Source organism: Felis catus, chromosome B4 (genome assembly GCF_018350175.1).
Source record: "Felis catus isolate Fca126 chromosome B4, F.catus_Fca126_mat1.0, whole genome shotgun sequence".
NCBI classification, from domain to species: domain Eukaryota; kingdom Metazoa; phylum Chordata; class Mammalia; order Carnivora; family Felidae; genus Felis; species Felis catus.
Genome location: NC_058374.1, coordinates 5,135,302 through 5,156,806, shown reverse-complemented (window position 1 = coordinate 5,156,806; position 21,505 = coordinate 5,135,302). Strand labels below are relative to the sequence as shown.

The following is a 21,505-nucleotide window of genomic DNA, read 5'->3' as shown; positions in this document are numbered from 1 at the left end:
TCCGGTTACACCCCCGGGGTTCAGGCAGCAGCCCCGCCCCAGCCTAGAACTCCAGGGAGACCTGGAAGCAGGCAAGAAGCGTCCCGAGAGCCCACAGGGTTCTCAGTGACTTCAGGAAACTCAGTTCTCTGAAAGCCACTTCTGTGAAAATCCGTTTGCCAAGACTGGTTCCACAAATGGCCAACTTGCCGGTATTTCCCAATTTACTAAAAAAAAAAAAAAAAAAAAATTATTGGTAAAAACACTCTGTGAGGATGGCAGAGATTCATATGGGCTGAGATGACTGACGACTTTTTGAATATTTCTCTGGAGTTTCTCTCATCCAGTTTAAAGTCTTAGCTTTGGTCAGTGTTCTGGCTCGGGAAATTATTTATCAGTTCACCTGAACCCCACACCACAATCTGATAAAGATGAACGTTCTCTGTTTTTTATTCTTGTTTTTTTATATATGTAAATTTTTTTAATAAAAATTTTTTGACGTTTATTTTTGAGAGAGAGAGAGAGAGAGAGAGAGAGACAGAGTGTGAGCAGGGGAGGGGCAGAGAGGGAGACACAGAATCTGAAGCAGCATCCAGGCTCCCAGCTGTCAGCACAGAGCTGGACGTGGGGCTCGAACTCGTGAACCATGAGATCATGACCTGAGCTGAAGTCGGACACTCGACCGACTGAGCCATCCAGGTGCCCTCCCCACCCCCTCTTTTTCTTCAGGTACATCGGGCCTGTCATGTGGGGGAAGGAGAACTGAGCCATTTCGAGGCTAAGTAGCTGTACGTGTCTCCAATGTCAAGGATCTTGTGGATTATAGATTAAATTAAGTCTCTTCTAATAGAATTTCAATATAGGCTGTTGCTTTAGTACTTCTTTTAATTCACGGATGTATTAACTGTCTCCGTCAAGAGGATATTTTGTGTGTGTTTCAGGCAGTATTTGGTACAGGCTCTCGGTGTCTGAAGCATGATTCATCCACAAAACTGACATTTAGCCGAGCAGAACTGAGCTAATAAATCTACTGGAACCAGCTGGGGAGAGACAGCTTTGGTGAAAACAAAACTAATCTGAACTAAAGCAAAGTTTCCCTCAAATCCTTCAAGATCTTACTAATCAGTACATTGATTGCAGACAAATTATTCAACTTCTGGTCAAAACATATTTTAATTTCCATATACTAAATAATACATTTTTTTTTTCACTGAATTGCCCCTGGATTTTTGAAAATCCTAGTTTATATCTATTCCGGACAGGCCTCTCTTTTAAGGTCCCTATCAAATGGCTCCTCCTCCAGGAAGATTTCCAGATAGGCAGATACACACCTTGGAGTGAATGAATGTCTCCCTCTTAATACCATTCCCATCAAGGTGCATCTTGTATTACGAGGCCTTGTGAACGAGGCCTGGTCTCCTTCCTCAGAACCCCAAATAATAATATGACTCATCAACATTCACACCAGATTGTCAACTCCTTGAGCGCAGGACTCCAGGGCTCTGGCTGATCTAGTGTAAATCCTCCCCCCATCCGCACTAGATGCTGGGTGACCGAGTGGGCTCCTTCCCCCACGAGGCATCACCTCTACCCCTGAGAGATGCCCGCAGGAGTACAGGGGATCTCTGCAATGTCTACTCAACAAGGAAAGACTGGAGATGTGACTGAGAGAGAGGACACCTCGCTCATGCCCTGTCCCCCGCGAACCACAAGAACAGTGCGCGTAGATTTAAAACTCCAATGATCCTTTATTAGGCTGCCCCGGACAAACAGAACCGATGGGACGCACAGAGATACATAAGAGGACATTTATTATAGGAACCGGCCCGGAAGTCCCGCCATCTGCCGTGTCATTCAGCCTGAGTCTTAGGGTCTGAGGATCGAGGGGCTCTGGTATAAATTCTGAGTCTGAAAGCGAGAACGAGAAACGCCCATGTCTCAGGTGGGGAGAAGAGGCGTGTCCCAGCTCAAGAACAGAGATCCAATTTGCTCTTCCTCTGGTTTTTTGCTCCATCTGGGTCCTAGATGGTCTGGGTGGTGCCCCCACCCCCACTGGGGAGAGCCACCTGCTGGACTCAGTCCCCCCCATCAACCCTGCTCACACACACCCAGAAAGAATGTTTCATCAGCTATCTGGGTGTCCCTCGGTCCAGCCGGGTGGACGCTAAAACCTAACGGCCGCAAGTTCGCCTGCTCTCGGTGTAGAAATGTGGGGTTTCCAGGGCCTGTGAGTCACAGGACAGACGGGGACATCGATGCCACTGTACCAGTTTATAGGGTTTCAGATCAGTGCTCTTCACAGGGCACATCCCCTCTGCCACCCCGGCACAGGGCCTCCGTGGGCCAGATTCTCAGGAAAAATCTAGATAAGACATCGTGTCCCATTTCCTCCGTAAACCAGTCCCGATTTTGAGTTTGAGGGTCCACAGTATGGCTGCCATACCCCTCACTCACTGGGACTGCTCGGTGACCCTCTAGCCGGAGGGGAGCCGGCCTCTCCCAGCCTCGCACCCTGGAGTCAGGCCTGCCCCTGCCTCCCAGCCACCGCCCAGCCCGCACGCCAGCTCCCCTGCTCCTCCCGCCCTTCTCTCTGGCTTTACCGTATCTGGGAAAGGGCCCAGGCGCCCCATTCTGCAAGCTCCTTCTTGCCCATCTGCGGTTGTTTACCACCTCGGGGCACCCTCGCCTCTTCCCCGCTGCAGACCGTCCTCACGCCCAGGGCACTGGCACCCGATTTCTATCTCACCTCTACCGTTCCAGCCTGCGCCTGCCCTTTGCTGGGACCCAGTGATCCCTTTTATTTTATTTCATTTTTTTAATGTATTTGTTTGAGAGACAGAGAGAGGGACAGTGAGAGAGAGGGATGGGGGAGGGGCAGAGAGAGAGAGGATCCCAAGCAGGCTCCACGATGTGCCATCCAGGCGCCCCCAGAGCCCAGTGATTCCTGTCTCAGCCACACGACTGAAGCACCAGAGAGCTGCTGAGAAAGGCCATACGTGGGTCCCCTGATGTTCTGACCCCCAACTCGGTCCGGGGGCCCAGGCTTGACCACCTGTTTTGTGCTCCCAGGTGCTCGTGTGGCCAAGAATGAGAAGCCAAGGGTAAGGAGCACTGCCCCAGGGCATCCCTGGAAACCATGACTCTCCAGGTGCCCACACCCCTAACCCCTCCTTTGCTCCACGGGGCAGACGGGCACAGCCTGTGCACAGGAATCCCAGGAAGCAGGCACTGGTCGTCACGGGTCCCCGCGGTGGGAGGTGCTGGGGCACAAATCAGCTCTGAGTCACTCTGTTTGGGAACAAATGGTGCTCTGCTTGGTGACCTGCCAGCCCCAGGACCCACTCTGCCACCCGGAGACTCTGGTGCCAGGCACTTCCCCAACTCGGCTTTCTGCTGCCTTTCTGCCTACTTGACCTCTGACCCAGAGGGAAGTCAAATGTTGGGGAGGGGGCTGTCCATGCTCTTGGGGGAGCCGTGCTCTCCCGCGTCCAGAGCCTCGTGGTCGTGACAGCACGGTGGAGACGGCGGTGGTGGTGGGGACACCCATCCTGGAGCCACCGCCTCATCGCGGGTCTGTGAGGACACGGAGGGAAATGTCGCACCAGCCTCTGCCCTCTGAGGGGGACGAGAGGTGGGCAGAAACAACCATATGCAAAGACAGTGGGAGGCAGGTGTGTCATCGATGGATTCCAGGGTCATGAGACGCTGAGGGGTGGCTTCGTGCTGGGTACTGGAGGTGGGGAAAGCTCCAACAGGTGAGAAAGCGTTCTTGGCAGAGGCTAAAAGCATGATGGCGGGACGCGCCCTGCCTTTTGGGGCATCCCCACTCCCTGGGAGGCAGGGGAGACGCTGGAGGGGCCCGTGACAGCTGGCCTCGACTGTCATGAGTTTGGAATTCTTTTCGAATCCCAGTGGAGGCAGTCACCAGCCCTGTGACCTTGGACAAGTCGGTTACGCTCTCTGCTAAGGCAGTGGTGCCCGGAACAGCTTGTTTTCGATAAGGAGTATCATCTGTGCGTTCTGAGTGCACCGTTTTTTCCCCAGAAGATCAAAGGGAGGTTTTAAATCAGAGGAGGTGCACGGTCCCATCTGTGCTCTGGGAAGGTTCTTTCGAGATGCTGGAGGAAGCAGAGCAGGGAGCCAGGGGCCTGGAGGAGGAGGCCGCTTTGATGAGCTGAGCCAAGTTGATTGGGGGGGGGGGGGGTCAGGAGGGAGAAGTCATTGGCTCTCAGGGGGGTCCCCACCCGGTCTACTCCACCCAGGGGGTTACCCCTGTTCTTGTTGCGGTCTGAGGGCCGGCTACCGCTGGACACAAGTGGCCTCTTGCCACATCAGATGGGGAAAACACGTTCAGTTCTCAGAACCGCAGGGAGCCGGAGAGCCTCAGCCTCCAAGGGCAACAGGGCAGAGTGTGCGGCTCATAAGGCTCCCGGGGCCTGCCCGGTGCCCGGTGGCCTGGTCCAGAAATGGAGGGAGGAGAGCTCCAAATGCCCTCAGGCCAGGACTGTGGGGCCCAAGAGGTAGCTTCCTGTGCAATCCCCCCCCCCCCCCCCCGCCAGAGGGTCTTACCTCCATTCCAGCTGCTCAGGTGTGGGGAAGGGGACTTCCGGGCTACTTCAGCCACCTGCCCTAGGACACGAGGAGGGAGAGAGCATTCAAGGGGCCCGCTCTTGTGGGGACGGGTGTGGAAGAGGCTCGCTGAGTCCTTCCTCCTCCGCCTCTCCCTCTTCTGTCAACAAACACATGCAGAGCAGGATTATTCCAGGCACCAGTGTTGGTGGTCAAGTAAGTGCCCACCCCACAGCACTGCCCATCAGGGACACTGGGGGCGCTGTCACCACATTGGCCTTGGGACTGATCCTGCCATGGGAACACGGGCCATCTCAGCAGGGCCACACAGCACCTGGCTGGCCTTGCCGACCACTGGGCAGCGGGCACTGCGGGCTCAGGGGAGAGCTCTGGGTTCACTGCACAGCACCCCCTTCCAGGCCCCTTCTCCGCCTGTCTCTTGGATCCCGGCTCTTTCTTCTTGGAAGCAGACCCAGGCCCTGGAGAAGGGCCCTCCACCACCCAGAATGCTTCCCTGCGGGGAGGGGGATGGGCTCCCCGAACTGCCACGCCATTCACTTTGCTGAAGGTCGTTGAAATTCTGGAAGTTTTCTCTTTGAGAATGGACCTCCTTCCCAGTGCCACCATGGCGGGTGGGCCCCACGCTGCTGAGCTGCCCCAGCAAGGAGCCAGGGTGGTGCAGGAGGGCAGAGACGCGGGGCAGGGGGAGGCTTACCGAAAGGCGGCAGAGAAGGGGGTCTGCTGCTGCACTGGGGACTTCGCTTCAGCTGTTCTCGTCACTCAGATCTCAGCACGAATGTCAGCCCCTCACGGAGGCCACCTGACCTCTGGTCATGCCTCGTCGTTGGACCTGCTTCCGCTCTGCGGAGCGTCACTGTCTGATGTTGTCCTCGTCCGTTTCCCCACATCCCCCGCCCCCTCTACCAGGACGGGAGCTTCAGGATGGCTGGAGTCTGTCTGTCTCGCTCCTTGTCATCAGCCTGGCATTTGGGTTCCATTCTGTAGGACCGATGAGCATGCAGACGGCCATCCTTTTCAGTTCCGGGCACCTCCCTTCTCAACGACGGGTCGAGATAAGCTGGGACCAGATCAGAGAAGAAGGATCCAGAAGACCCCGCGGTGTTTGCCCCGGCGGGCTGCAGGGGGGTGTCCCTTGCTAGAGCAGGGGAGGCCTGAACCGAGCTCGCTGAGTACCTGAGGGACATCCTCAGACTCAGACCTGCTCCGTGGGGCCTCAGGGCTACAATTCGGGGCCCAGAGCGGAGGCTCCTCAGGACAGGGCTCCTCGAGTAGGGCCACGCGGGCTCCGCACTTGCTCAAGGTGCTGGTGCAGGTTCTGAGGCTGGGAAGACATTCGGGAGGGCCTCGTCCATCCTGCGGGGCTTGCTGGATGGACACTGATGATGCTGTCAGATTTCTGACGTTCAACGAACGGTTCTCTGGTTTCCATCGCGGGGTCTGAAGATCCTTGTCTCTCTGGAAATAATGAGTGTGCCCTCCCCCTACCCAGAACTCTAACAACCTCTGTAGTCTCCTCCGGAAGGACACCTTGATTACAAGGTGGGGGCGGGGGCGGGGGGCATGTGAAGTGGGGCAGAGGCCGGAGTGAGCTCCCGGCCCTCAGGCCACCATGTTTGGGCTGACCGGTCACAGCAGGAGTGGGGGTGGGGAAACAATGTCAGCTACTCACAGAGGAGTAGAGAGAGGGGCGCACGGGCTCCCACGGGATCTTCAGTGCAGCTCAGTCATGCGCGTTCCGAGGGGCGCCCCGCATCCACCCGGAAAAGGAAAGAACCGCGGCTCAGCAATTTCAGTTTGGTTGGTAAAAACACGCTTTGGGAAGCAAGGGTCCTTGGTAAAAAGGGCTTCGGCTGGAGGCTCTTAAAAGCCCCGGAGCTGTGAGGTGGCTCTGGGAGAAGGGAGGCCCTGGGCGGAGGGCGGGGATGCGGGCCCACCGCAGGGCCAGGCGGGGTCTGGAGCCCAGCTCCACCTGCCAGTTTCCCGCGAGACGGGGCGGGGCGAGGGGCGGGGCTTCCTGTACTGCCCGAAGAAAGTGCTGGCGCCGCAATCAGCGTCCGCAGGTCCTTGCCTTCCCCGGGCAGGGGTGGGCTGGGACGGGCCGGGTGGTGCCGGCCGCGAGCGCCCAGCTCCGGAACCGGGACTCAGCTGCACTGTGGGGCTGCGTGCTCCTCGCAGGTCGGCGTGTGCCACTGGTGGCCAGGACAGGAGGCCCGGGAGGGACTGGGAGCCTCCAGGCAGGGGAGACCTGCCTTTAACAGACCGGACTCTGCCACCTCCGTGTTTTCCCTCCTTTTCCCCACTCCAGCTACTCAGGCCGACGTCACGAGTGGCCTCGGAGAGCTCAGTTTCCGAGTTCTAGAAGGAACCGGCAATACATCTGGGGAGCCTTCGTGCCGACGGTGTGTGGGGCGGCAGTGGCGGGGAAGGGAGTAGGCCGACCTTGGTGCTGACCTTGAGTTAGATCTTGGGCAGTCTCTTGGCCCTGGTTTTTCTGTTTGCAAACGAGGGCGTAGTGATGCCTCTTTCTCTGCAGATTTTATCAAGTTGTTAGAGTCGAGGCCACGTTGGAGCCGCTCACGCACGGTGTGAGCCGTGGTGTGCACGTGCCTTCCCTCACGCTTCCGTGTCCCTGCCGGGGCTGGTCAGAGCCTGTGGGCCGTGGGCCCCAGACCTGCCGTGGTGGACTTTTCTTTGCTTGTACAGTTTTGGGAGGAGCCTGAACCATCCACAGGGGGCTGCTCCACTTCCTTCTCTGGGTTTTCCATGAGGCACAAGGGGATTTCCTGTCAGGAACCACCGTGGTATCTCTCAGGGCCAGCGGGGAGAAATGGTGGAAACAGAGCCCGTTATCTCTGTCAAAACAATGCTGGTCCCTTGTTCTGCGGGCTGGCAAAAAAAAAAAAAAAAAAAAGTCTTTTCAGGCATGTACTTTTAGACCAGAGGATTGTGTTACGTACATGTGATTATCACAGGGGGTTACAAAAAACCACTGGGAAGGAATGAGGGGCAGGGGGTAGGGAGGGGGAGAGACAGAGAAAAGGGACCCCAAAGATCTTTGAATTCACTGGTGGCCAACCTTTGGGACCTGACCACTGACGGTACCTGGGTTGACTTTAGGACAGAAAATGGCGGAAGTGACAAAGGAGAGGGCAGCCCTCCCTTTAGAATTGAGGCAGGACTTGCTAACATAATTTTGTTTTCAGAACACTGATTGTTACTGTTTCCTCCTATTTGTAGCAAGGGAAGCTGGTTTTCTACTTAATAATCATGACATAAGGTGGTCATTTAAAAGAAATACAGAACATGTAGACAGCAACATATTCAGTAGAGAATAGGGCGGAAACAAAAAAAAAGGCAAAATAGAGATAGTGACTCTGAGATGAGTGACCTTCTGGAAACACAGGGGTAACCTGATGTCCCCTACATGGAGGAAGGGACCCAGGCCACAGAGGGATGGGCCTGACAAGAGTCCCTGAGGACACCAGGGTGATGGGCCTGGGTGTGGGCAGGCTGGAGAGTGGGGGACACAGAGGAGAGACAGCAAGGGACACAGGGAGAGAATGTCACCTACAGAGACTCCCAGGGAGAAGCAGGGGCTCAGGACTCAAGCTGGAGGCCACAATCTGGCCACAACCACAGAGGGGACCTTTTAAAGACCTTTTAAAGTCACAGCTTCCAGCTCTTCTGATTCATTTCATCAAAGGCTTGGGAAAATTCCGTGAGGCCTCAAAACTTTTGTTTTTGCTCATCAAGAAAAACAGTGGGGCCACTTTTTTTTCTGTGACCTGTAGCTTTCGTCTTCCCAGCCCACAGTCAGGCAGAGCAGCGGGGACCGTTAGCGGGGTTGGCACGATGGGCCCGAAGTTCAGAAACAGGAGGACACTACTGACCGTCAGGTCCAGGAACGTTGGAGAAAGAAGGTGCGCTTCGATGACGTCAGGAAGTGTTCCCTTGTGGACAGGTGACAGCAGACCGGCCTGTGGCATGCATGCATGGGCTCTGAAGCCAGGGTCTCGGGCCAAGCCCTTCTGGAAGCTTCTGATGTACACAGAAGTGCAGACAGGTGCCGAGGGGGCGTGCTTTGCCCCCCAGGATTACCCTCCAGGGTGGTCCTGTCTGCATCTCGTCCTCTTGCCGGGCCTCCCAGCTCACGTGGGCTCCGTGGCCCTCAAACACTCCAGCGGTGAAGCAGTTCAGGGATAAGCTCCTGGGCAGAGGTCGGCAGAGCGAGGCATGTATCAGTCAGTCCACAATTGTTTCTTGGTTCAGATTCATAAGCCAAGCTGCGGAGAAATGGCCACCTGGCATTTTCCTGGATAATCTTCCAACGTCGTCTCTGCAGAAGTCCTGCCCACGGCCAACGGGCTCCACTAACGAGCCGCGCCTGCCACTCTGAGCTTGTCCCAGAGCGTGACTCCGATTGGCAGCTGATATTTGATGTCCCCATTTGTTATCTCCGTCCGTGGCATCCTGACAAGTACAGCACGTGTGTCCCCATTACAGTCCCTTGGGGGGTGCTCAGCTGCCGAGGGTCGCTGTCAGTCTCTTTGAGTGTCTGCTGTGCAGCTGCCATGCTCCCTACAGTAAATTTCAAGAACACTGGGCCCAAAAAATGAACAACTCGGGCAACAACAGATGCTGGCGAGGACGCGGAGAGACGGGAACCCTCTTGCACGGTTGGTGGGAATGCAAACTGATGCAGCCGCTCTGGAAAAAAGTATGGAGGCTCCTCAAAACAATTAAAAATACAACTACCCTACGACCCAGCAATTGCACTACTAGGTATTTATCCAAAGGATACAAAAATGCTGATTCAAAGGGGCACGTGCATCCCAATGTTTATAGCAGCGCTGTTGACAATAGTTGAATTATGGAAAAGAGCCCAAATGTCCATCGACTGATGAATGGATAAGAAGACGGGGCTTATAGTGTATATAGTGGAATACTACTCTGCGATCAAAAAGAATGAAATCTTGCCATTTGCAACAACGTACATGGAGCTACAGGGTATTATGTTGAGTGAAATAGGTCAGAGAAAGATAAATATCATATGATTTCACTCACAGGGGAAGGGGAGGAAAAATCAGATAAAAACAGAAAGGGTGACAAACTGTAAGAGACTCTTAAATCCAGAGAACAAACTGAGGGCTGCTGGAGGGGAGGTGGGTGGGTGGGGGGGGCTAAATGGGGGATGGGCATTCAGGAGGGCGCTGGCTGGGATGAGCACTGGGGGTCGTATGTAAGTGATGAATCACTAGGCTCTACTCCTGAAACGATTATTATTCTATATGTTAACTAACTTGGAGTTAAATACAATTTAAAAAAAAAAGAACAATAGAATTGAAAAAATAAAAGAACTTGCTTAAAATGTGAAAAAAAAAAAAAAAAGGAAAAAGAAAAAGAACATGGAGCCCATGGGGTTAGATCAGGCCACGCCAATGCCGACCCCGTCAGTCCGTGGAAATACCTCTCTGGCCATTTCCTTGGGATGTAGCAGCGGACAGGAGCTTGAGTCCATTAAGAAAATAAGGTTGAGAAGCAGAAGCAGGCGTGACGGCATTGGGGCATTTGGGGCGCATGCAGGATACAAACTGGCGCCAGTGCAACAGCCGTGGGCTCCTGGGAGCCACCATCGCGTCCCTGACGTGGGGACCAAACATCCGCGGGTCCTCCAGAGCACGGGCCTCAAGGCGCCCGCTTCACAGCCGCTGCACCACGGTGACCCGGCTCCGCGTCCCGTGGCGCGTGAAGAGGAGGGTGTCCTGGCTGGTGGAGGCTGCCATTCGGGGCCCCCTGCACAATCGAAGGCTCTGGTCGTGTGCCTCGGTCTCCCCAGCTTGGCGACTGCCCGAGGTGATTGTGTCTGGGCCTCCCGAGCCCAGGCCAGCAGCAGGCGGGACTCAGGACGGCCCCGGGTGATGCCCTTCTACGCTTTCGGGGAGCTCCCCTGTGACTCCAGGCCTGTGGGGAGACTGGTGATCTGGGGCTGCAGAGGGAGCCTGAGGAAGGCCTCAGACCCGGTGCGGCTGCTCCCCGCGCCCTGAGCAGGAATCTACAGGATGTGTGGCCAGGCTGGGTGGGGTTGATGGGCTGGGCCCTGTCCTATCCCCCCTGGGCTCCCCTGCCTGACATCCTCTGGGATTCTGGCCTTGGGCTCAGTGCACCAGCGACTCCCTGTCGGTCACTGGGCCTCTCCACCTGTCACCCAGGTTTGCTGACCAGGCCTCGACCACACAGTTAGCTCCCAGAATGCTCAGAGTCAGGTCTCTGAGCAGGTGGCCCTGGGGCTTCCTGTGCGATCAGACTGACCCACATGTGAGCCTCGGCTCTGCCGTCGGGCAAACCTTCAGACGCTGTCCGTCATGAGGAGCAAATACAAGAAGTCATGCTTCAAGTGTCTGGGAAGGCACTGCCAACAGGCCTGGGAAATCAGGGCCGCTGCTCTGGGCTCCTCACTTTGGAGGCCACTAGGGCGTCTCCCCACCTTGCCAAGCCCAGAAGGTCAGGACTCTTCTGGGCCAAGGGGTCATGCCAGCCAGAGCCCCGCCCCACTTCTGGATCACGTTCCTGGTGCAGGAAAATGTGGAGTCCCCTCCCAAGTGACCCTGCACCCACTTACAGGGCCTGTTTGCTTCTGACCCGGGGACTGGATCACTGCCATTTGCACACCTTGGCCCAAGGAGCGGGGAGAGAGGGTGTGGGTGTGGACACAACTTGGATGTGTGGGTTGAGCACATGTGAGGCCCTTCTCTGGGCAGGACAGAGCTGGGCAGGAAGAACAGGGGACAGACTGCAGGCTGGAGGCCGGCAGGAGCGGTGGGCCTGGCTATAAACGCATGGCGGGTGCCCAAGAAACGGTCATTCTCAGTGGTCCCGTTATTGGACTGCGATGTTTAGGGGTCTGACAAGCGACGAATCTGGTGGTGTTGTTTTGCATCTAGCAATGTTATCCATGTGGGAGAGAGAGGCGGGGGAGGGAGGAAGAGAGGGAGGAGAGGAGAAGATGAGAGAGAACCCGCTTCTCCATCCGCGAGGGCCGTGCCGCCAGAAGCGGACCAAGCCCGAGCCGGAGAGCGGGGCCCAGCCCTCGGTGCTGCGGCTGCGATCTGGCTGTACAGCATCGACAGGTCAGTGCCCGGCTGTGAAACCAAGTATGATTGTGAAAGACCAGGGCAGTTAAGGTCAGTTCATCTGCTCTGTCCTCTGGGACGCAGGATTCAGGGAGAGAGGGCAGCCGGCCCCAGGGCTCAGACCACAGCCACGTCTGCTCAGTGTTTGTGTGACCCATGCCTCTGTTCTGGGCCCCGGGAGACAAGCCTTGGTTTCTCGTCCTGATATTTATTTCTTATTTGTTCCCTCTGGCTGGGTCCAAATCCCAGGGCACTGATGTGTTCCTGCAGGCCGGACTCCTCCATGATTCTCCCCGCATTAGCAACAACCCAGCTGAGCTTTTAGGATGTGTATGAGCTATCTATCGCTGCGTAACAAATGATACGAAAACCTCGTGGCTTAAAACTGTAATAAACATGAATTATCTCAGTTTTTCTGGGAGCAACTTAGCTGGGGGTTCTGGCTCAGCACCTTTCATGAGGTTGCAGTGGGTGAGGCCTGATTCCGAGTTGGGGGGCTCTGCCCCCAAGTGACCCCCAAAAGCTGGGGAAGCTGTTGTGGGCCATGGGCAGGAGGCTCAGCTCTGCCTCCTGGGGCCTCTCCGCAAGCCTGTTTGGGTGTGCTGACGGCATGTGTCTGGCTTCCTCCAGAGTGAGTGACCAGAGACCTACAAGCAGAAGTGGCTGGGAAGTCACACGGCGCCTTGTCCATCTCCGTCTGTGCCACGCGGACCAGCCATGAAGCATTGTGGGAAGGGACCTGAGAAGGTGTGCGTCCAGGAGGCAGGACTCATCAGAGGCCATCTGGAAGGCCCGCCCAGGTCTGGGAGCCTGTGCACCCCGACCAGCTAACTCCCTGTGCCTGGATTCTGGCTAACACAGAGCTGAAATAATTTGGCCTCTGTGGTTCATTCAGTAAACACATTCTCTTGTGTTTGGTAGCTCAGAGATTGGTAGCTCAGGTGACACTCAAAGTGGAAAGCGTTGTGTCGCAGCAGCCACAGATCCCTGAGCGGGCGGGTGCAGGCCCGTCGGGGGGGTGGGGGGGGCAGAGTAGGCTGTCTAGCAGCGGTTAAGGCCCGGCTAGGTCTTGCAGGATGAGTAGGAGGTCGCCAGGCAGAGGGAGGGAGGGAGAGAGGGCAGAGGAACAGTGTTCCAGGTGGCGAAGCTGTGTGAGACGTGCAGACCTGAGCGGCCTGGGGTGGAGGGGGGTACGCGGGATGCTGGACGCTGCCCGGTGAGGGTGCCACTTCTCACACGTGCTCGGATTTCAGAACCTCTAAGAAGCAATGGAAAGGTTCACATCCTTTGAACGTGGGCTGTTGGGCGGACAGACGCTAAGGCTGTGCTTGTCTGTTACCGCAACAAAGAAGCTCATTGGAAAGTTCTGGCAGATCAAGCCCGGAGGACCTGGCTGTGAGTTACAACAGCAGGGAAAGACAGAAATAGTTTCCATGGCTGGAAAAGATTGTTCCATGCGCCTTCCCTGTAGGCAAACGTGGTTTCGTGGTTGCTCGCAGATAGGGTGTGCAGGGGTGTGTATCTGCACGCCCCATGCGCCATTTCCTTTGGGAAAAGCGCATGACCCGCGGGGACGAGCACTCGTGACCACAGGTGTGCCCAGACCCCCAGAGTCTAAAGGCCGTGTCTGCAGAGTTTCCAGCTACATCCGCCACCCCGTAAGGTGCACTACACCTTGGATGGAATGGAAGGGTGCTACGCTGGCTATTTTATACGTGTGGCTTGTGAGGTTTGCCCCGCGTCTCAGGTCACCGGTTCCTTTGGGGCACAGACTTTGTGCTCAGCCCCTCCCACCTGTCCTGTCCCTAGAGAGGGTCTGTGCAGAAGCATCGGAGATGGGATAGGAAACAGGGGTTCCAGTTCCACGCTGAGTTTTGCTCCCCCAGATCTTCCCCCTCCTCCCTCTCCACAGGCCCTCAGGGAGCGCTCCCCTCTCCCCCTGCCCTGTGATCACAGGATCCACATTCCTCCGACGGTTGGGTGGGGAGTGGAGGGCTGAGCTCACACCTGGAAAGCACCCAAGAAGAAGAGAACACAGGCAGGCAGGCAGGCAGGCGCGGGCAGGGTGTGCTGGGGGCCGGGGAGGAGACACACGAGGTCTACGCTTGAGGGTTGGCAGAGGGTGGTGATGTCAGGCTACACTCCTTTCCAGCCCTGGAGCAGTTTCCAGGCGTGGAGGGGGCCTGACGCCAGCCTCTCAGGTCACGTCCAACTGACAGCAGGAGCTTGAACTGCTGGAAGCAGGGCCTGGACCCATCACCCAGTGCAGCCTGGCTCCCCATGATCTCATCCTCGACTCTACTGGGGTGAGCGCCCAGCCCTGGGTGGGGTTGTGCAGATGGAACCCAGGCCCTGTGTCCCTTGCCCGGCAAGAGGCGGAGGAGGGAAGAGAGGTGCCAAGGCGGTGAGCCTCTACCCCATGTTGGTGGACCCCAGCTAAGGAGGCCAGCTCCCATCCCAGGCTCGCCTTGGGGAGGACAGACGAGGTTCGGAGGTCCCCTCCCCAGCCAGCTGGGGCGTGGCTGCTGACTCTGCTACCTTCCTCCTCTGCCCCCTGCGAGCGGAGGGGGCCCAGCCTCGCTCACCCTCACACCCTAGGCCCTGGCTGCTCCGAGTGGCCGGGGCCGGCGTCAGAGGCAGAGACCCTGGCCTCGGGACGCAGTTTCCCTAAGCAGCCATGGTTCGAGAGCGCGGCTTGTGGCGCAGACGCATCCACGCGGGTCACTTTTCTCACTTGGCTGAGCATTTCCATCCCATGTCTGATACCCCTAGTGGTACTCCAATTTTGGTCTCTGTAGATAGGACTTAAAAGATGTGTCTTCCTAACTGCACATGTTTTCCTGGGTCTGGGTAATGGCTTTTCTCTTTCCAAGAATAGACTTTCTTCAGTGCAGCTTTAGGTGCACAAACAAAGCAGGTGGAAAGTGTAGATTTCCCACCAGCCTCTGCTCCCGTTCCCCCTCAGCCTCCCCTACCATCGACATCCCCCACCAAAGCGGGACGATGGTCTGTGAACCGTCACCCCAAGTCCATAGCTTACATTAGAGGTCACTCTTGGTGATGTCCATCCCGTGGGTTTGGACAAACGTACAGTGACACGTATCCACCGTTATAGTATCACACACACTATAACCCTGAAAACCCTGGGCTTCACCTGTTCGTCCCGTCTCCCACGCCGACCCCCGGCAACCCCTGAGCTCTACCGTCTCCTTAGCTCTGCCCTTTCCAGAATGTCATAAAGTTGGAATCACACAGTATGGAGCCTTTTCAGATTGGCTTCTTTCACTTAAGTCATACGCATTTAAGATTCCTCTGTGTCTTTTCAGGGCTTGAGAGCTCATTTCTTTTTAGTGCTGAAGACCGTTCATGATTGGTTTATCACCAAGAGCGTCTTGGTTGTTTCTAAGTTTTGCCAATTGTGAATAAAGCTGCTGTAAGCATCCATGTATAAGTTTTTGTGTGTGGACATCAATTTTCAACCCCTTTGGGTAAATACCAAAGAGCATGATTGCCGGACCACATGGCGGGTTTTGCAGCGTGTAGTTTGGTAAGAGACCGCCAAACTGTCTTCCAAAGTGGCCGCGCCGTTCTGTGCTCCCACCAGCGAGAAGTGGAGTCCCTGCTGTTCCGTGTCATGGCCAGCGTGTTGAATGGCCCGGATCTCACCGCTCTGACGGGTTGGGGTGGATTCTTGTTGGAACACACACTTCCCTAGTGACATACGATGTTGGCTGTCTTTGCCTGTGCTTGGCACCTGTGTATCTTCTTCAGTAAGGTGTCTGTTTAGGTCTTTTGTCCATTTCTTAACTAGTTTGTTCATTTTCTTACTGTAAAATTTTAAGGTTTTTTGCTTTTTGGTAAATTTTGGTTAATAGTCTTTTATCAGATGTGTCTGCTATTTTCTCCCAGTCTGTGGAGTCTTCTCATTCTCTTGAGGCAATTTTTTAAAAATATTTTCCTTTATATTTTATTTCCTTTTATATATTTTCTAAATTGAGACTCTATCGCATGTTTCCCTAAAGAGGTCCTGGTCAGGACAGACTTGAGCAAATCTTAAGTTGGGGCCAATAGATGGGTTCGAGAATATCCCCGAACCCCCCCTAATTGGTGTGGGTGTGTATACACATGTACATGTTTTCTTGGTGGGAGAGGGCCCATGGCTTCTGTTAGAGTCTCAAAGTACTCATGACCTAAGATCACGTACCACTGGACCCAAGGAATCACTTGTATGTGAGACATCCTTAGACTTGTGGTTGGTTCTGGGGTTGTTCAAATATGCAGGCAAAAATCAAAACTCCTTTGGATTTAGAAGGTTCTAGAGTCCTCTGGATTGAGGGAGACTTTCTTTGATAGGACACTCGTCTCATAGGAACTAGGTTCAGTGGACAAAGGGATAGTATTCTTTCATAGGTGTTCATGAATGTTGGTTAAGAAAAGCCCAAGTAGGTTGAGGTATCATTTACTTTGAACCCCCTGGTCTTAGAGACACAACGAAGACCAGTTTCATCTCTAGAGACAGGTGGGAATTTAAACTGAGGAGTATGATGAAGACAAACTTAAGACGTGCCTACTCTGTCTTCCTGCATCTCAGTTACCGAGATTGACAGATGGAACCCTTGATTAGGCATTTGCTGATGTTTGTAAAATTAATTGAGTAATATGAGGGTTCTCTATATATTTAATAACCAAGTACTGTGCTGGATCTGCACACAGAGAAAAGCACTGAACAGAAATCTCGCTGGCACGAAAGTAACCCGCCACCTGACTCGGTTGAGGAAACGTCAGTCTTACAGACTCAAGGGTGATTTAATGATGCTGGCTTCCCACGCACTGCTAGAGTCAATTCAGGGGCCTTAGTTTCCCTTACCACCTTGTGTGCATACATCCTGAGACTGAGCACCGAGTTTAAAAAGACTTTCCCAGGCAAAGACTAACTTTGCTCAAAGTATAGAAGCACACTAACTGAAGAAAATTAGGAAAGAAAAGAAATACCACTTACTTAACAGACCCTGAATATTTTAAGGCAAACCAAAAGTTTGATATATGCCAATACTGATTACATATCATTTACATAACATCTTTTGGCTAGATCAGTGATTACTAAGTGCTGACCCAAGGCATTCTCTGTATCAGAATTACTAGGAGGGAATGTTTACAAATATAAGTCATCAGCCCTCACTCTTACCACCCTTTCCCCCCCCCAAGATATTGAGTCAGCGAAATGGGTATTTGTACAGGGAGGAGTTAGGGGATAGGTCCACTTACCTTTATATTTTTTAAAACCACTCCTGGGTGATTCTGATGCCCAAACTGGTATTAGAACTACTGGGCTAGATCATCAAATGGTCTCAAATACAGATGTAATTTCTGAAGTGTTCATTACAGCTTCTGAGTCTTATTTTCTCCCTTGAGTGAACCAAAGGGAGATAACAGTTTTTGATAAAAAATCGTTCCATTAACAGCATTTGAACTTGTCTCTATAACTTCAGAAGCTGATCAAGGTGATTCTGGAAGGAATGATATTCTACAGAACATCTCTAGAAATGATCCGAAATCTTGCTTTCTGACTTTTTAGATCAGGACTGTTGGTGTAACCTATACTTTTGACTTTGCATTTCCAGAGTTAGAAACCTGAGATGCTTAAATTAAAGTCTGAATCAGCTGTGTCTCCCTCGCTGCCCCTCACCTGCTCACACCCTCTCTCTCAAAAATAAACATTAAAAAAAATTCTTTAAAAAAGACAAAATCTGAAATGCATCAGGATGCTTTGCTATTAGCTTTACTATTATATCCAGAAAGTGGCCAGATGTCCACCTATCTTCAATCCAACAGCTATTTCTGATTACACTGCATTCTAAATGGTTTAAGAAGATGCACAAAATTTGACCTTATAATTCAATCTTTCCCTTACTCCCCAGTGCATTGCAAAGGTTTGGTTATATACGATTTTTAGAAACTTTTGTGAGGCTTGCCATTATCTCTTTGCTGTACCAGCATTTCCTGGCAAATATCCCCCAACATCCACCAGCCAAGAAACCTTTGAAGGTGATTGTGTGTGTGCTTTTTTTTTTTTTAATTGTATAATTCATTTATACAGAGACATCATTTGGATTATCTATTTACAGTCTTTTTCAATTTTCATTTCCACTGGCCAGATATAGTTCACATAATAGTCAACATTTACTGGAATTGATCACCATTAGAAATCTGCCATGACACAGGGCTTAAAGACTATGGCCTCATCTGAACAAGAAACATTTTACAGTAAAAGATCCATCAGTCGTTTTCCCTCTTATGAATAAATCCACCAGAACTGATCTAATACGGTCAAATGTTCACACATTTCATTGCTTCTTCTCAAACCCGTAAACCAAGGCAAATTAAATTCACTTCCCCCAAGCCTTCTACAACTTACTACACACCCTCGAGTTTAGCTTTTACTATCTCCTTTCATGTTCTGGAACAACCAGACATTTTTACTTTAAGACAAAACTACTCTCTTAGACCCCTTTTTTTTTTTTTTTAAACTTATTACCGGTCAGTTGCCTTCCCTCTTGCTTTTCAGACACTAAAACTTTTAACAAAATCCTTATGGCAGTTTTCTTTCAGTATATACGGAGTCATTTCATGTGTGGTCTCCACTCTGAATGCTACACTTTAAAAAACTGCAATTTTCTTAATTGGCTCAAAAACAGTATGGCTTGGTTTCACTTGGTAAAGTCACTGATTTAAAAAAAAGATATATATATATGTATATATATATATACACACACACACACACATACACACACATTTTTAATCAAAGAGGAAGAATACTTTAAAGACATGCCAATTGAAAAGGCAAAAGCATTGAAGTAAAAAAAAAAATCAAAGCAAATACTAAAAACTACTTTACAAATTTAAAAAAATTAAGTATTTGGCAGTTTAAATGGATGAAAAATGAGGAATGTGCAGTGAAAAACAAATATAAAGCATTCCAGTTGATACAATGGAAAACTTAATTAAGTCTTATGGTTTGTTTTCCAAGGAATTTATGTTTCAGTGTTAAGTTCTGAAATATTACAAACATATTCCACATAGATTTTAGTTGCATGTAAAGTTTATCAAAGAAACACTGGTAAAATCCCATATTTGCAAAACTTTAGGTTTTAGCAAATATTGTAAATATCACAATTGGTTGGTATTAGAAAGTCACGATGAATGCAGAATAAAGAGAAAATCCATTTCATAAATATTTCATTGGATTAAAAATACCAGGCTTGCATGTTCTAAATAATCTGAGGAAAACATCTTTAAAAAAAAGGGGGGGGGGGCTACAGTTTAACAGTAATCTGCGTATATCTTTAGCTGCCATTAAAAAAAAAAAAAAAAAAAAAGGAACAACAACCAAAACCAACCGAAAACACAGAAAATGCTAGGACCGGTCGTAAGTAGTAGCCCTGCGACGCTCCCACGCTCACATTACACGAAAAAAAACTGTACACATTTATAAATAAACAGTCTCTCCACCAGTGAATACACAGAACTTCCTTTATACCAAAGTCTCTTTCCGTTTGCCACCGAACGGGGCTGTGTCCCTCGTCTTCCGGAAGCCGGACCGTGTCTGCTGAGCTCTCGCACCCTTCGTGTCATCTGGCGCGCGCCCCGGGGAGCCGCACTCCGGAGCGTCTCCGCCGACTTCCACCTGAGTCACACCGGAGGCCACGGACGCCCTTCTCTGGAGCGCGGCGGTCCCGGCGGCGGCGGGGGTGTTCTCCTCACCCTCCGCGGGCGGCTGGGGTGCGCCGGCGGCCGGCTGGAAGGGCGCGATGGCGGTGCGGATGCAGTTGAACCACTGCTGCTTGTGGAACACGTCGTTGGCCTGCAGGGTGTGGGACTGGCCCGGACACGGGTCTTGGAAGCGAACTCGAAAGATATTTTTAGCTGGAAGAATAAGAAACGTAAATAAGACTTTTAAGAAGTTGACTGGGAACAAAATCATACGTTTTCACACGGGTGCTAGTGGCTCCGTCACGTGCACGTGTGTCAGGCGGACACTTCACGAGAGGCCCGCACAAGACTTCTCAGACGTGCCGGCTGGCGCGGGAGCAGCACGGTGCCCCGCTCGGCGCTGGGACCAGGCACAGGAAAAGGGAATCCGCCTCATTTCAGACGTTTCGTGCAGGGACAGAATTCTTAGAGACCACAACTCAATTCACGTAGGCTCTGAGCTTACGTGTATTTACACAGCTTGAGACTCTGCATCTGTACCTTTGTCTGAGTTGCCGAAAGCCCCTCGAAAGGACCCTCCCATTCGCACGTCTCCATCCTGCAGGTCTTCCAAGACCAGCTCTTGGACGGGGATCGGCTGCCGATAAACCTGGTAAGAGTGACGCTCATTTCGTGTAACAGGCCGTGTCAAAACCAAGATGTCTTGAAACAGGAATATGTGCAGTTTCTGGAGAAACAAGAAACAAATACTTCCTCAATGTGGAACTCGGTGATCTGAAGTGCCTGAAACCCACCATGGAAATGTCTTGCTTCGACATTACTAATTTCATCAAATTCACGGACTACCATCGCCCTACCAACGACCTCCTAACGCAGCGCCTGCTAGGCTCTGCACGTCCTAGGCGGAGAGCTGCTCGAACCTCAGGCGGTATGAACCCATCTTTATCAGCGGGTAACATCAGATTAAGCCGCAGCTGAGTAAACGCCACGCACTGCGGAGACCCACCGGCAGGAACGTGACTGGAGACACCAGTACCGCGCACCACGGTTTCCTAACAAAGCGAGGATGGAAAACGAAAGCCGGTGAAAGTGCCAGTGGTTCTACCTCGTCCCGCACAACCGTAAGCCTTTATAAAACAGTCAGGCCTCACGACAGAAATCAGACAGGTCGGGCTTCGACTTTTTCTGAAAAGAACCTCAGCTCATGAACTGGGCTTCCCGGGGTGGGGTGGATGGGAATTCAGGAGGGCACCCGTGATGAGCCCCGGGTGATGCAGGAAGTTGTGGAATCACTGCACTGTGCACCTGAAGCCGATATACACCGCGGGCTGACTACCTGGAATCAGAATATAAACTGAAAAAAAAAGGGCTTCTTTCCGAAAAGCACGTGACGGAACAAAAACACCACACCAGGCTTATCCTTGGTTCTAGCAGGCGCTTTTATAATCAATATTTAAAAAATAAGTTTGCTTTCATTCCCTCTGCCGTAGAAAGTTGTTCAGTAGTGCTAACAGCTCCTTCCATCATTGTGAAGTCTTCAAAAATTTTTCTGAAGGACATGCGCTTTCATTAGGAAACTGGTAATTCATTCCCAAAGGAACCCCTAGGCAAACAAGTTGATTTATGCTTCAGAACTAAAGAATCAACTATTAAGCATTCTCCACCAAGGCATTTATCTGAAGTCAGTCTGTCACAACAGAAACCAAAGTCTGCTTTACCACAGCTGTTAACGTAAAATAAACACCAGTAACCTTTCGTTGTGTGATGAATTTTACAAACCTGCTTCATAATTTACACGGAAGAAATGAAATACGGCAGGAAGATAAGGGTAATCGCTCACTTCGTGTTAGTGTGCAAAGACACTCACATGTCCACTTTTATTCTTCAGTTCCCCGTGGCACAGCAGCACTTTGCTTGCTTCAATTCTAGGGTCCTTCTGCTTTTCGTCCAGATACTCCAGCTTGTCAATGTAATACTGGCATTCCGATTCGCCTTTCTTCAAGTTGATATCAGAGAGAACTCCTTGTATTATCAGTATCTAAAAATTATCAAGAAATCAAGGAAGCATTTTCAGCACATTAACTTAACTGTTTCCT

The 21,505-nt window shown here is 52.2% G+C and overlaps 1 protein-coding gene and 2 long non-coding RNA genes across 5 annotated transcripts in view; 1 reads left to right on the top strand and 2 right to left on the bottom strand.

The window, feature by feature from the left end:
• Positions 1–1,773: 1,773 nt before the first annotated feature.
• LOC102902641 lies at positions 1,774–6,574 on the bottom strand. 2 transcript variants are annotated; one of them, XR_002159225.3, is made up of 3 exons: positions 5,264–6,574; positions 4,549–4,708; positions 1,774–4,127 (listed from the first exon to the last, which is right to left on the bottom strand). It is a non-coding gene; the product is annotated as an uncharacterized LOC102902641 (long non-coding RNA). The 2 variants fall into 2 exon arrangements; XR_002743632.2 differs by having other exon boundaries at positions 1,774–3,267.
• An 8-nt stretch (positions 6,575–6,582) lies between these two features.
• LOC123386423 lies at positions 6,583–12,571 on the top strand. The gene is made up of 2 exons (XR_006600256.1): positions 6,583–6,968; positions 12,330–12,571. It is a non-coding gene; the product is annotated as an uncharacterized LOC123386423 (long non-coding RNA).
• A 5,230-nt stretch (positions 12,572–17,801) lies between these two features.
• The window catches only part of NET1 (neuroepithelial cell transforming 1), a 59,530-nt gene continuing 55,826 nt past the window's right edge, over positions 17,802–21,505 (bottom strand). For both annotated transcript variants that reach the window (XM_023256290.2, XM_003988076.6), the window contains 3 exons: positions 21,277–21,447; positions 19,950–20,136; positions 17,802–19,622 (listed from right to left, as the gene is read on the bottom strand). In XM_023256290.2, coding sequence (XP_023112058.1) covers positions 19,231–19,622; positions 19,950–20,136; positions 21,277–21,447 — 750 coding nt within the window. In that variant the 3' untranslated portion in view covers positions 17,802–19,230. The remainder of the gene's footprint in view (positions 19,623–19,949; positions 20,137–21,276; positions 21,448–21,505) is intronic.